The sequence below is a fragment of the Ranitomeya variabilis genome, chromosome 4, assembly GCF_051348905.1.
Source record: "Ranitomeya variabilis isolate aRanVar5 chromosome 4, aRanVar5.hap1, whole genome shotgun sequence".
Classification (NCBI taxonomy): Eukaryota; Metazoa; Chordata; class Amphibia; order Anura; family Dendrobatidae; genus Ranitomeya; species Ranitomeya variabilis.
This window is the reverse complement of record NC_135235.1, coordinates 575,576,555-575,591,153: the sequence shown is the minus strand read 5'-3', so window position 1 is coordinate 575,591,153 and position 14,599 is coordinate 575,576,555. Positions and strand designations below refer to the sequence as shown.

Genomic DNA, 14,599 nt, shown 5'->3' with positions numbered 1-14,599 from the left:
TTTTTTAAATAAGCACTGGTAAAGCATGAGCACTTTAATTTATTGCATGTTGTATATACATGTTTATGTCTGGGGTTGGAGTACTTTTATAATGAATTAATAAAAGTTAAATTTTAAACTGGAAAATAGGAGACTCTCCAAGCTATATGTCCAATATGCAATAACCTAATAAGTTTATAAAACACCTATAAGGTAAAGCTCCCTGCCAATCCACTCCCATACTAAAAATTAAGTAAGACTTAATATTAAAACAAAATGAGCAAATACCCTGCAGTAAATAAATAAATAGCATTAGTACATGAAAATAACATAGGGTACTTAGTTAACAAAATTTTGATCAAAAAAATGTAAACGTAATCCCATTGCGTCAAGGTGACCATATTCGGAACGGTTCTAACCTCTAGTATTAAAACTATACCATGTTTCTAATAAAATAAATGGCAATAAAGGCTGAGAAGGAATGAGGTCCCAACTATTAGACATTAGATCAAAGAAAATGTAGGCACCACCCTTATTTGCACAAAAACTTGAAGCAAAAACCTAAATACAGTAGATGAACTGGAGAATAAATTGGAATGCATGCAGCGTGTAGGCGTATGTTCACACTGGCCACTAAACAGACAAAACCTAAGATAAAAACAAAATGAGCAATTACCCTGCAGTAATTAAATAAATAGCAATAGTGCATGAAAATAACGCAGGGTACTTAGTTAACATAATTTTGATTAAAAAACAGTTAATCTCTTTAGATGTCCATTAGTCGGGATCTCGGTCCTGTTAAGCCCTTATTTACATAATTTGACATATGGTAAAGTTTTAATACTAGAGGTTAGGAATGTCAAGAAAGGGTCGCCTTAACACAGTGGGATGGCTTTTACGGTTTTTTTAATCAAAATTATGTTAACTAAGTACCCTTTGTTATTTTTATGCTGTATTGTTGTTTATTAACTTACTGCAGGGTAATTGCTCATTTTATTTTTATCTTAGGTTTTGTCTGTTTAGTCGCCAGTGTGAACATGCCGGGTGAGCACAGCCAGCAAGCAACGGACGTACAGATAGCTGCACTTAAAGTAGTCATTGGTCAAAGACATGTTGAAAAATTTAGTGGTTCAGGAGGAAGCCATACAGGTGTGCTAGTAACATTGTGAAGATGAAGGTCTGGAGTGCACGTTGAGCCATGAAAAATAATTGTGTTCTTGGAGATTTTCTCAGTGCATTCAATCTACATGTCAATGCTTTGGCACATAACTAATCAGCTGAAGGGGATATGCTAAAAAAATGCATGACACATAAAAGCCTCAACGAGAGAAAATCAAAATGGCATGGACCGTCACAATGGAAAAGTACACAATTGTCGCATATGTCACATAGCCTCCAGAAGTCTCTCAAATCCATAGCAATCCAAAAATTTCAAAACGCCAACTTGCAAACTTTAAATATACCATATTGATTTATAGGGATGACAAACTAAGTAATTACCTTGGAAGGGATGGACAACTTTTTCTGGTCTGAGGGACACATAGAACCACTCAATTACCACAATTAAACTTGAAGGGGTGTTACTATGAGAGACATGGTGCTGATTTCAAGATTCCAATCTCTAAGGACAATGGAGGTTTCCCCTTCTGTTCTCATTCTATATGACAAAGCTCGGGGTCCAAAGTGACTTTTAGGATTTCTACTTCCAAGTTCAAGTCCTCTTCCTCTGAGAAGAGTCATTTTGCTTATTTAATTTCCCAGAGGAACATTGTATGGCCTATAAGTTTCCTTACACTGGCATGTCAGACATGTCACTCTGTACAAGGAGATACGTTACTCCTTAGACCCCTGTTCTTATTTAAGAAATTTTATGTGAATTGCTAAAATAACCGAGTGTTTTACTACTCCCATGCACTACAAGGAAGACATTGACAGTCATTGATGGCTACCTCTCTACCTTATCTATTTGATTCTGTAGTGGCAGACAGAGTTCAGGAGACCTCAGTTCTGCAAATACAGTGGGCTCGGAAAGTATTCATAAACCTTTAAATTTTTCACTCTTTGTTTCATTGCAGCCTTTGGGCAAATTCAAAAAAGTTCATTTTTTTCTCATTAATGTACACTCTGCACCCCATCTTGACTGAAAAAAAACAGAAATGTAGTAATTTTTGCAAACTTATAAAAAAAACCTGAAATATCACATGGTCATAAGTATTCAGACCTTTTGCTCAGTATTGAGTAGAAGCACCCTTTTGAGCTAGTACAGCCATGAGTCTTCTTGGGAATGATGCAAGAAGTTTTTCACACCTAGATTTGGGGATCCTCTGCAATTCTTCCTTGCAAATCCTCTCCAGTTCAGTCAGGTTGGATGGTGAAGGTTGATGGACATCCATTTTAAGGTCTCTCCAGAGATGCTCAATTGGGTTTAGGTCAGGGCTCTGGCTGGGCCACTCAAGAATGGTCACAGAGTTGTTCTGAAGCCACTCCTTTGTTATTTTAGCTGTGTGCTTAGGGTCATTGTCTTGTTGGAAGGTGAACCTTCAGCCAAGTCTGAGGTCCAGAGCACTCTGGAAGAGGCTTTCATCCAGGATATCTCTGTACTTGGCCGCATTCATGTTTCCTTCAATGATAACCAGTTGTCCTGTTCCTGCAGCTGAAAAACACCCCCATAGCATGATGCTGCCACCACTATGTTTCACTGTTGGGATTGTATTGGGCAGTTGATGAGCAGTGCCAAGTTTTCTCCACACATACCGCTTTTAATTATCACCAAAACGGTCTATCTTCGTCTCATCAGACCAGAGAATCTTATTTCTCATAGTCTGGGAGTCCTTCATGTGTTTTTTTTAGCAAACTCTGTGCGGGCTTTCATATGTCTTGCACTGAGGAGAGGCTTCCGTCGGGCCACTCTGCCATAAAGTCTCGATTGGTGGAAGGCTGCAGTGATAGTTGACTTTGTGGAACTTTCTCCCATCTCCTTACTGCATCTCTGGAGCTCAGCCACAGTGATCTTGGGGTTCTTCTTTACCTCTCTCACCAAGGCTCTTCTGGTGGTTCCAAACTTCTTCTATTTAAGGATTATGGAGGCCACTGTGCTCTTAGGAACTTTGAGTACTGCAGAAATTCTGATGTAACCTTGGCTGGATCTGTGCCTTGCGACAATTCTGTCTCTAAAGCTCCTTGGCCAGATCCTTTGACCTCATGATTCTCATTTGGTGTGATATGCACTGTGAGCTGTGAGGTCTTATATAGACAGGTGTGTGCCTTTCCAAATCAAGTCCTATCAGTTTAATTAAACACAGCTGGACTCCAATGAAGGAGTTGAACCATCTCCTCAAGGAGGATCACAAGGAAATGGATAGCATGTGACTTAAATATGGATGTCTGAGTAAAGGGTCTGAATACTTATGACCATTTGATATTTCAGTTTTTTCTTTTTCCTTTTTATTAAATTTGCAAACATTTCTACATTTCAGTTTTTTTTCAGTCAAGATGCAATGCAGAGGGTATATTATTGTGAAAAAATTGAACTTTTTTGAATTTACCAAATGGCTGCAAAAAGTGAAAAAATTTAAAGGGGTCTGAATACTTTCCGTACCCACTGCATAAAGGAGTCATAGAAATCCACAAATAGTGCACCGTAATGACATATTGGCCCTTGACTTTGTGCCACTCTTCTTCTCTCCAAAATGAAGTAGACACAAGAAAATATGTCTCTTACAAGATCGTTGGGGCCAAACAGGAAGGTATAACAAGATGCATGTCATTTCCATACCACAGCTTGTGTACCCATTGCCTTACAGTCTCTTGCCTAAAAGCAAACTGAGAGTAAAGCTGAAAATTATTCTGTTCCAGTGTCTTCTCTTTCCCTTGATCTGCACTGATCTGCAGTATATTGTAGTATTATGTGGTCACTATGTGTATATATCTTTATATACTATATGCTTATGATTTAGTCATTGTGGTGCTGTAAAACTTCATTATTTGCTCCGGTCTCTGCTCTGCGAAGCTTTGTCTTCACTGGTATGCACAGCTGGCGAGGTGAAGTGATGCCATTGCACCAAGGAAGAATGATGGGAGAGGGAGCATCACCTGATGCTCCCTCTTTCATCAATGCTTTAAACTGTAACGGCATCCAGAATGCCAATACAGTTGAACTTGTGATATGGGGTGGGAGAACTGGGATCCGTGGCAGTGATCGTCTGGAGAGTTTAACTGTGCGATGCGCACTCCAATACGGTTAAAAGTGGCATAGCTCCGGTTGAGCCCCTCAGAGCACGGGATTGGCATGACCGCACCCTCTGCCCCCCCCCCCCGCTAACTACACTACTGCTTTATACCAGACATACTTCTCTGTCTCAGCTGTCTTACTGTCTTTAGATCTCCTCTGCTACTGCATAAAATAGTGGCTTATTATGACATAGATCTACTCTACATGTCAAAACATAATGTGTGCTTGCTCTCCGAAGCCATCACAGCTGTAAAGAGATTACTGCAGCTTATGCATAAAGATAGGACCTTTGAATGTCTATAGATTTATTTATGCATACTGCTATTTATAGATGAGTCCCTGATGATCCAAAACTGTAAGTGAATGTCGAGCCATTATAATTATGTGCAGAAATATATACATCTCACAGGTCTCTTCTCCTCTTTGTATAGAGATATACGCACCTCACGTGTCTCTTCTGTTCCATGTACAGAGATATATACACCTCATGTCTCATCTCCTCCATATACAGGGATATACACACCTCATCTTTTTTCTCCTCCATATACAGAGATATACACACCTCATGGCTCTTCTCCTCCATATACAGAGATATAAACACCTCATGTATCTTCACCTCCATATTCAGAGATATACACTCCTCATGTGTCGTCTCCTCCAAGTACAGAGATATGTACAACTCATGTGTCTCTTCTCCTCCATGTAGAGGCATATAAACACCTCATGTCTCTTCTCCATGTACAGAGATATACTGTACACACCTCATGCTTCTTCTCCATATACAGGTATACACACCGCATGTCTCTTCTTCTCCATATACAGAGGCGTACACACCTCATGTGTCTCTTCTCCTCCATGTAGAGACATATAAACACCTCACGTCTCTTCTCAATGTACAGAGATATACTGTACACACCTCATGTTTCTTCTTCATATACAGATATACACACCGCATGTCTCTTCTCCTCCATATACAGAGATATACACACCTCATGGCTCTTCCCCAAGATGTACAGAGGTATACACACTTCACGTCTCTTCTCCTCCATATACAGAGATATACACACCTCATGTCTATTCTCCTACATATACAGAGATATACACACCTCATGGCTCTTCTCCTCCATATACAGAGAGATACACACCTCATGTCTATTCTCCTACATATACAGAGATATACACACCTCATGGCTCTTCTCCATATACAGAGATATACACACCTCATGTCTCTTCACCTCTATATTCAGAGATATACACACCTCATGTATCTTCACCTCCATATTCAGAGATATACACATCTCATGTCTCGTCTCCTCCAAATACAGAGATATGCACAACTCATGTGTCTCTTCTCCTCCATGTAGAGACATATAAACACCTCATGTCTCTTCTCAATTTACAGAGGCATACACACCTCATGTGTCTCTTCTCCTCCAGGTAGAGACATATGAACACCTCACATGTCTCTTCTCCATATACATAGATATACTGTACACACCTTATGTTTCTTCTCCGTATACAGATATGCACACCGCATGTCTCTTCTCCTATCTGCACAGAGATATATAAACCTCATATCTCTTCTCGTCCATATACAGAGATATATAAACCTAATGTATCTTCACCTCCATATACAGAGATATACACACCTCATGTCTCTTCTCCATATACAGAGATATACACACCTCATGTCTCTTCTCCATATACAGAGATATACACACCTCATGTCTCTTCTCCTCCATATACAGAGATATACACACCTCATGTATTTTCTACATGTACAGACATATACACACCTCCATGTTAGTTCTCTATGATAAATAAACTAATAATCACTCTACAAATAAATATGTTATGTAATTTTACTTGTAAACTAATATGTGCACTATGCAAAATCATACATTCCTATTAACCCCGTAGAGGAGAAAAAAATATGTGGGATTCGGACACTGGCTCTGAGTCATATGTAGCAATAGCTGACATGGTAACATAATGACATAATGACACTGTGATGTGTTGCCATGGAAAAAAATAATTTTATTATCAGTAATATAAAGGTGTCACAAAATTATCTAAAATGCACTGAGGAAGCAGAAAAGAGATGGACAATACTATCTATCTATTATCTATCTATCAGCTATCTATCTATATATCTATCCCATATCTATCTATCATCTATGTATCTATCTATCTAGTGGTTACTAAGGGAGATAACTTTTTTACATTTGGAGGTGTTTTCAGGAGAGAATTTTTCTATTTCAAAGTTTGTCTGTTCACAATATCATCATCAGTTATAGCTGGATAGTACATGTATCAGATGTGTAAGATGTGATCTTACTTATACTATCATACATGTATTATTGGTTTTACTCCGGGCCGGACTGGCCATCTGGCAATTTTGGCAAATGCCAGAAGAGCCTGTCTGGTTGTGGGCTGCACTGTCTGCAACGTTGTTAACAGAATCCGTGTTCTCCAGACACCCATACTGTTAAGAGTTGTGCCGGAGCACAAAGTCGCTGACTCCGTCACTTACCCCAGCAGGCCACGGGTAGCATTAGAAATATTGGTCTTGTAGAAAATCTCCCTTTCCTCCATCCAGGATAATATTAGCAATATATCCCATCTGGTTCATGGGGACGGGGACAGCATGGGCCTGTGTCATTTCAAATGCCAGAACTGAATTTCATCCCCAGTCCGTACATGTTGACATGTACCACATTGATCGTAGTCTTGTGCCAAATTTCCATTTTGCCACATTCTCCTGTTGTTTTCCCTTATACAAAGTGAGCTTGGTTGCATTTAAAAAAGTCTGAAAATAAATTTGCAAACTCAGTACAAGAGGGAGTTGTCATAATAACTAGAGTTTTAGACAGAACTGTATTTGTCCACCGATGTGCCAAATTTTACAAACATTTTGAAACATCATGTAAATTTAGAACAAAACCTGATGGCTTCAACTTATCTATTACTTAAACAAACTATTTTGAAAACTACCTTCGTTCATAACCCCTAAAATCACTACCAAAAACTGCACATTTGGTGAGCTATCCTGAGCAAAATGCATCAGAGCTATGTTGCAAATTGGCTAACTGTGCCAAAATATTGACTACATTGTGCCAAGTTTCTGCCGTGGCATAAGGAGGAGAAATGTGTCCATGCACCAATGTGATACATATGGAGCAATCTAACCTTTAGATTAATATTTACTCTTCATTAATCCACATTTTGGCTCACTTGGTGAGGCGGGTACCAATAGCAGTGGCAGACTGGCAGTGCTTCATAAGACTTTGCAAAGCTGCTTAATTTATTTATTTTACTTATTCCACAGCGCTTTACAGATGTCACCACTGTCCCCATTGGGGCTCACAATCTACATTCCCTATCAGTATGTCTTTGGAATGTGGGAGGAAACCGGAGATCCCGGAGGAAATCCACACAAACACGGGGAGAACATACAAACTCCTAGCAGATGTTCTCTATGATGGCATTTGAACCCAGGAATCCAGTGTTGCAAGGCTGCAGTTCTAACCACTGAGCCACCATACAGTGCTAACCAGTGAGTTACTGTGCTACATGCTTTGTAAATGTGATTTTACATGCAGGACTAGTTCATAGGGAAAGCTAAAGAAGAACATGTCTAGGAATTTTCTCCTTACCACCTAGTTCTTTTCTGTTCTTTCTAGATACTCTTGGCAGCAGGACTAGAAATACATAGTTGTTTCAGTATGCATGTTCATTGCCAAAGAGAGATAGTGTTAAGTAGCTACCAAACACATGGGTGACACTTATCTGTAGTAGCAGGCATGATAAAATACAAGATTCTGAGCCTTGTTTGCCCTAACGGTGGGATGGACCCAAACATATCAGTGAGAGTCGCCTTTAATTTGTTAGCCCATGGTCTTCCACTAACCATCATTTGGCTCTGCGCATGTGTCAGTATACTGAAGTAAACATGGACAATATATATTTATTTTACTCACTTATATAGCATCATTAATTCCGCAGTGCTTTACATACTTTATCGGCACTGTCCCCATTGGGGCTCACAATCTACATTCCCTATCAGTATGTCTTTGGGGTGTGGGAGGAAACCGGAGACCCTGAAGGAAACCCACGCAAAGACGGGGAGAACATACAAACTCCTTGCAGATGTTCTTGGAAACATCAGGTCTATATGTCAATATGGAATTTAGGTTTAAATGTGGCGCAATAGGTCATCCTAAATGTCATGTGTTTGCTGCGTTTTGATCGGTTGCATTTGCTGTGATATTTAATACAGAATCAATATTGCACAATTCATACAATGTAGCTAAGGAGAAACATCCTGACAGTCACCAGTGGGTCATCATCCAGGTATAAAAAGGCAGGAAAAGCGGGAGTTGGTACAGCCACAGGGCAGACATACTATAGATGCATATCATATGTCACATAATATTAAACTGTCCTCACAACAGACAGAATCAATAAACCACAATGGAGAAAACTAATATGCTCCATGCTGCAGTCAGAGATGTAGAGGCTGCAAGGGGAATATGATTAATCTGATGTAAATGAAAGAGTAAGTGCCAATATGAGTCTTTAAAGATCTCTGATTAGCCATTTGGGACAGATTAGGGAATGTAATATAGTTGATATGATATTTCAATGGTCTTCATCTGTAGCTCTCCGGAGGGCTGTTGTAAAACTAATGCTCTCAGCATGGACTAATAGTCTGCATCTCCTGTTGTGGTTTCATGCACAGCAGGAGAGCTACACATAGATCAAGACTTTTTAACCTGAGGGCATTAAACCCCCAAATGGTCCCTTGAGAGGCCCAGTAGGTACATAAAGTAACTCTGAAATTGCAAAGATGCTCCATACTGCTCCAAAATATTACATTTATTCTGATTTCTTTAAACTACCCAAGAGGTCTGTAGACTGAAAAGGGTTAAGAACATCAGTCTTAAACTAATGTTCTTAACTAAAATACAAGAATAATAGTTTGGTGGTCTACATCTAAAGAAGAATGGATAACCCTATGTACTTACCTGAATTACAGTCTTGAAGGAAGACATTTCCACAATCCTGGTGCAGACTAGGTGGTCGGGGTCTTCTATGCCCAAGCCATAGGTTTCCCCCATAGTAAATATCATAGGAGTTGCCAGAAGAAGAGACGCTAGCCAGATAAAAGTAATGAGCTTCTTAGTCCGGCTCCTGGACATGATACTTTTGGCTTTGAATGGGTGGCACATGGCCATGTACCTCTCCACACTGAGACTGGCAATGTTGAGGGCAGTAGCATAGGTGCAGGCATCTCTTAAAAAGTAGTAACCCTTGCACACTGCGTTGCCAAAAGCCCAGGGGTGATGGACCCAGATGAAGTTATACAGTTCAATGGGCATGCTGAGGATAAGTATGAGGAGGTCAGAGAGTGCCAGGCTGGCCAGATGGTAGTGGACAGTGCTCTGCAGGTTCTGCAAGGATTTCTTCCTCACCAGGGTGTAGGCAGTGATAATGTTGCCAGTGCAGCCAACCACAAATAAGAATAAGTATACGATGGTCACAAGGATCTTGGAATAGATGTCTGTGTTGACATCTAGGTCTCCCTCTGCCATAACATGCTGGGTGCTGATGTTTGTGATGTTCATAAGGAATGTGGTGGGTACTACAAAGTCCTGAGCATGAAGGGACTGCACCCCATCTGCCAGAGGAACCTGCAGAGTTGCGTTAAAGCGCATGGTGAAGCTTAGATGAAGCAGGGTCTTGGGTTTGAATCAACAAAATTGCTTGTTGTCTGGTTAAGTATAGAAAGAAGATCTTCACTCTGGAGCAAACCCTTTACCTGGGATGTCCATCAATATGCAGGGGAACCTTCACAAAGGTTGACAATCAACAGGCACAGAAACCTTCATAAGGGTTGACCATCAGCAGGCAGATGAATCTTTACAAGGGTTGACCATCAACAGACTGAAAAACCTTCACAAATGCTGACTATCAACAGGCAGGAAACGCTGGTCTTCAGCCACTTCCAAAAATGTGGAAAGCATCAGACAGGACTTGGGTGGAGAAAACCTTGACTCTTCTTCACCCTCTTCTTCACTTCTCTGTCCCTCCCTGGTTCCATAGTCGTCTTCTTAATCTTTTCATTCACAGAACCTGCCTCTTTTAGCCCACTCACCAGTCCTCCCTTCCCCACCCCTCACTGAGCAGTCGCTTTTCCTGGTATACTGTGCTCAGTTCCTTTCCCTCTATAGTCTATGTGCTTCTGTGTTGTCTTCCCCCTTGCTCCAGTGATTTTCTCTGGCTGTTCTCTCTCCTTTCCCTCTCCCTCCTTCTTCACTCTTTTCTCTCTCTCTCCACAGTTCTATTTCATTCTGTACTTATACTTAAATGCTGGAATACAAAGCAGGTAAGACCTTGTAATACAATATTACTGGTGCAAGGTAATTGTCCTATAGTTAATGATCCATAGAAAGATACATATATGACAGAAAGATTAGATAGATAGATAGATAGACAGATAGATAGATAGACAGATAGATAGATAGACAGATAGATAGATAGACAGATAGATATGAGATAGATATATATGAGATAGATAGATAGATATTGGATAGATATATAAATAGATAGATATTAGATAGATAGATAGATAGATATGGGATAGATATATATGAGATAGATAGATAGATATTGGATAGATATATAAATAGATAGATATTAGATAGATAGATAGATATGGGATAGATATAGATAGATAGATAGATATGGGATAGATATGAGATAGATAGATAGATAGATAGATAGATAGATAGCCCAAGGTCATCACCAACAGTTGTACATATTATTGTAAGGCAGTAAATAAATGTTTTATTGTTTTGTGACATTATCTTATTTTCCTGGTCCTGAGTAGAAAACAAGATTTTAAAAAGCACAAATTAAATATTTTTGCTTTCTATAAAAATGTTGAATAAAGCTATTAGCCATCCATTCTGTTTTTCATGTTCACTTTGCAAAACAGACCTTGAAACAGAGTGACATTTACAGATATACTGCTGAAAACAATATGATGTAGAGAAGGGATAAAAAGAATGGATAGGTATGAGTTAAAAGCAAAATAGACAGTCAAAAATGCAAAAAGATAGACATGGGAGAGATGAGAGATAGAGTGATAGATATATAGATAAGATATAGATAGATATTAGGAGATAGATATGAGATAGATAGATAGATAGATATGAGATAGATGGATAGATAGATAGATGGATAGATAGATAGATAGATAGATAGATAGATACATAGATACATAGATATGGGATACATAGATATGGGATACATAGATAGATAGATAGATAGATAGATAGATAAGGTAGGCAGACAGACAGATATATTACTACTGTATATCGATAGATAATTTGATAGATACATTATAGATAGGAGATGGACAGATAGATCATACATATTTATTGGCTATGCGTTACGTTTGTGTGTTTATTCCAGTGCCCGTGTCCCCGAATTACGACATGATCACTGGAGCAGAAATGCAGCAATATTCCTGGATTGCTCTGCAGTGGGGTGTAGGAAAGAGTCACCTTTGCAGGGAAATTTCTTGCCTTTCAGGTCGGAGAGATAAATGACAGAATGACATCAGGTGATTGTCAGTATCACGTAGGGAAATCAATTACGAAAGCTTAAGGAGCCGCAGGCAGTGTTCCCCCCTCTCCGCTATAATGTGTTCTTTCAAGTTACAATATTCATTTCTTCCAGCATGACCATTATAAGTGGGAAACAGTGTAACTTGAGACCATACTATAACTCTATGGAAAACTAGTAATTGGTTTAAAAGTTTTCATAATAAGAAAAATAGGAATTTTCCCTTAGAATATTATTTTTCCACTCCCCTTTGATCAAATTCTGAATGAATAAGGTGTTGGAGAGAGCCAGTGTTCTGGATCTTGTGGCTGCAGCAGAGAGCAGGTACAATGAGCGCCTCTGGCACCGGAGGACCTGTCCGGCATTACACAGATGACATTGTGTAACCCTTAATGATGGCGCTGCAGAGATATTAATTGCTTAGTTTTTCACGCAGAATTGAACACTTGGTGTTTCAGCAGGATAAGGCTTTGTGTCCAATTTAATGAGAGGGCACATTTCCAAAAATAAGTGATTGTCCAAAGCAAAGAGAAAAACATGGATAACTTACAGATAAAGCAGACCCTCCCATGTAAAAGTCAGAGAGAGCTGCTGGAAGCCATAATTACTGTCTATGTAAAAGAAACATAATAAAAAGACAAAATGCAGTTCATCCTGGCACATCTATTACATGACATGCAGTACCACACTGTGCAGGAGAGAGGCGCCACCAGACAGTCAAACAGTGCTGGCATGTCAGTGCTACCAGCGAAATACCTATGATGATTGGTGAGATCCAGAGGCGTAGCTAGGGTTTTGGTTCAGGAGGGCGAAACTTCTGAGTGGGCCCCTAACCAGGTAACCTTGATTACAACTCGGTGACACACCCTAATAGTGGAGGAGAACCTCAGCAGATGACCGCACTGTTACTGAAGATAATCTCTATATAATGACCAACATAGATATTACCGCCATATGGTCAGTGGTAGATACCAGTCCTACAGAACAAATATATGAGATCACAGCACAGTTACAGATAATGACTTAAAGCGGACGTCCTTTATGATGGAATCGTTCATTTTTCCCTTCTTTTCCATCTGGCCCAGACCGACATGACAACTTCTTCCAGCCAGGACTCATTTGCACAGATTACAACAAAGACACATTTCACTTCTCACATTTTCAGCACTGTCCCCAATGGGACTATTCCCAACCTGCACAAACTCCTCATCCTGCTGATATCCCAATGCTGAGCCGCTGCTGCCGTATGTGTCCCTATTACTGCACCTGCTGTGTGGTACTATGTGCCCTATAATTTCTAAAGCAACCCTCTAGAATACAATAATGCAAGTGCCCTAGAAAACCGTGCCAACATTTTGTCCCCTAAAGAGTAATGCCCTGTGTGTACCCCTTGGACAGGAAAGATATATATCTTGGTACCCTGTTAGCCAGTAGATAGAAAAATGTTTAGAATTGAGAGTCCTCAGTGGTTGATACCTTTTAATGGCTAACTGAAAAGATGGTAACAAATTGCAAGCTTTCGAGACTACACAGGTCTCTTCATCAGGCATAGACTAATACAAATTCTGAAGAATCACATATTTATGCCCTTGGACAGTCACAGTAACCCGAGTTCCCTATAACAATAAGTGCCCACTTTACATTTAATAATGTCCCGAGTCTCCCCCCCCCGTACAGCTCCCCTATAAACAGTATGATGCTCTCTTATACATAGTATAATGCCCCCTCACTGTATATATACTGACCCCTTAATATCCCCCAAACTGTTTAATGGCTCCAACACTGTATGATGGCCCCCTCACTGTAATTTCCACACTGTATGATGGCCCCCTAGATAATCTCCATATAGCATAATACACCAGATAGTCCTCAATATAGTATAATCCACTCCACATAGGTCTCCATATAGTATAATGCACGACTCTATGTCATATAATACACTCCCCATAGGCCTCCATATAGTATATGCACTCCCCATAGGTCTTCATATAGTATGCTGCACTCCCCATAGGCAGACTATATAGTATAATGCACCCCCCATAGGCAGACTTTGTAGTATAATGCACCCCCCATAGGCAGACTACATAGTATAATGCACCCCCCATAGGCAGACTCTATAGTGTAATGCAGCCCCATAGGCAGACTGTATAGTATAATATTCCCCCATAGGCAGACTCTATAGTATAATGCACTCCCCATAGGCAGACTATATAGTATAATGCACACCCCATAGGCAGCCTCAATAGCATAATGCACCCCCATAGGCAGCCTCTATAGCATAATACACCCCCATAGGCAGACTCTATAGTGTAATGCACCCCCATAGGCAGCCTCTATAGTATAATGCACCCCCCTTGCATATAATGCATCTCTGGGCCACAGGTGCCGACTAGTGATGTCATCGCGCCCACTGTCAGTGTCGGTGACAGAGGGATGATGGGAGAGGGAGCATAACGCTCCTTCTCTCATCAATGCGGTCAGCTGTATAGGCAAGATGCTGATACAGTTGGTCTTGCGATGACGGGCGGGGGGCCCACTGCTGGCACCGAGCCCCCCATCGCCTGCTCTGGGGCCCTATAGCGGCTGGGTGGCAGAGCAGGGAGATCGATTCTCCCCGCTCTGCCACAGAATGTAACTGTATGGGTGTGCTGTGCACGCTGATACAGTTATAGTAGCGTAGCTCTGGGTGGGCCTCCTCAGAACACGGGGCCTGGGACGACCGCCCCCTCTGCCCCCCCTCCCGGTAGCTACGCTACT

At 40.5% G+C, this 14,599-nt stretch overlaps 1 protein-coding gene across 1 annotated transcript in view; it reads right to left on the bottom strand.

The window, feature by feature from the left end:
* Positions 1–10,465, bottom strand: part of NTSR1 (neurotensin receptor 1) — a 269,133-nt gene extending 258,668 nt beyond the window's left edge. The window contains exon 1 of the mRNA XM_077252891.1: positions 9,238–10,465. Within this exon, the coding sequence (XP_077109006.1) occupies positions 9,238–9,927 (690 nt within the window). The 5' untranslated portion in view covers positions 9,928–10,465. The remainder of the gene's footprint in view (positions 1–9,237) is intronic.
* Positions 10,466–14,599: the final 4,134 nt, after the last annotated feature.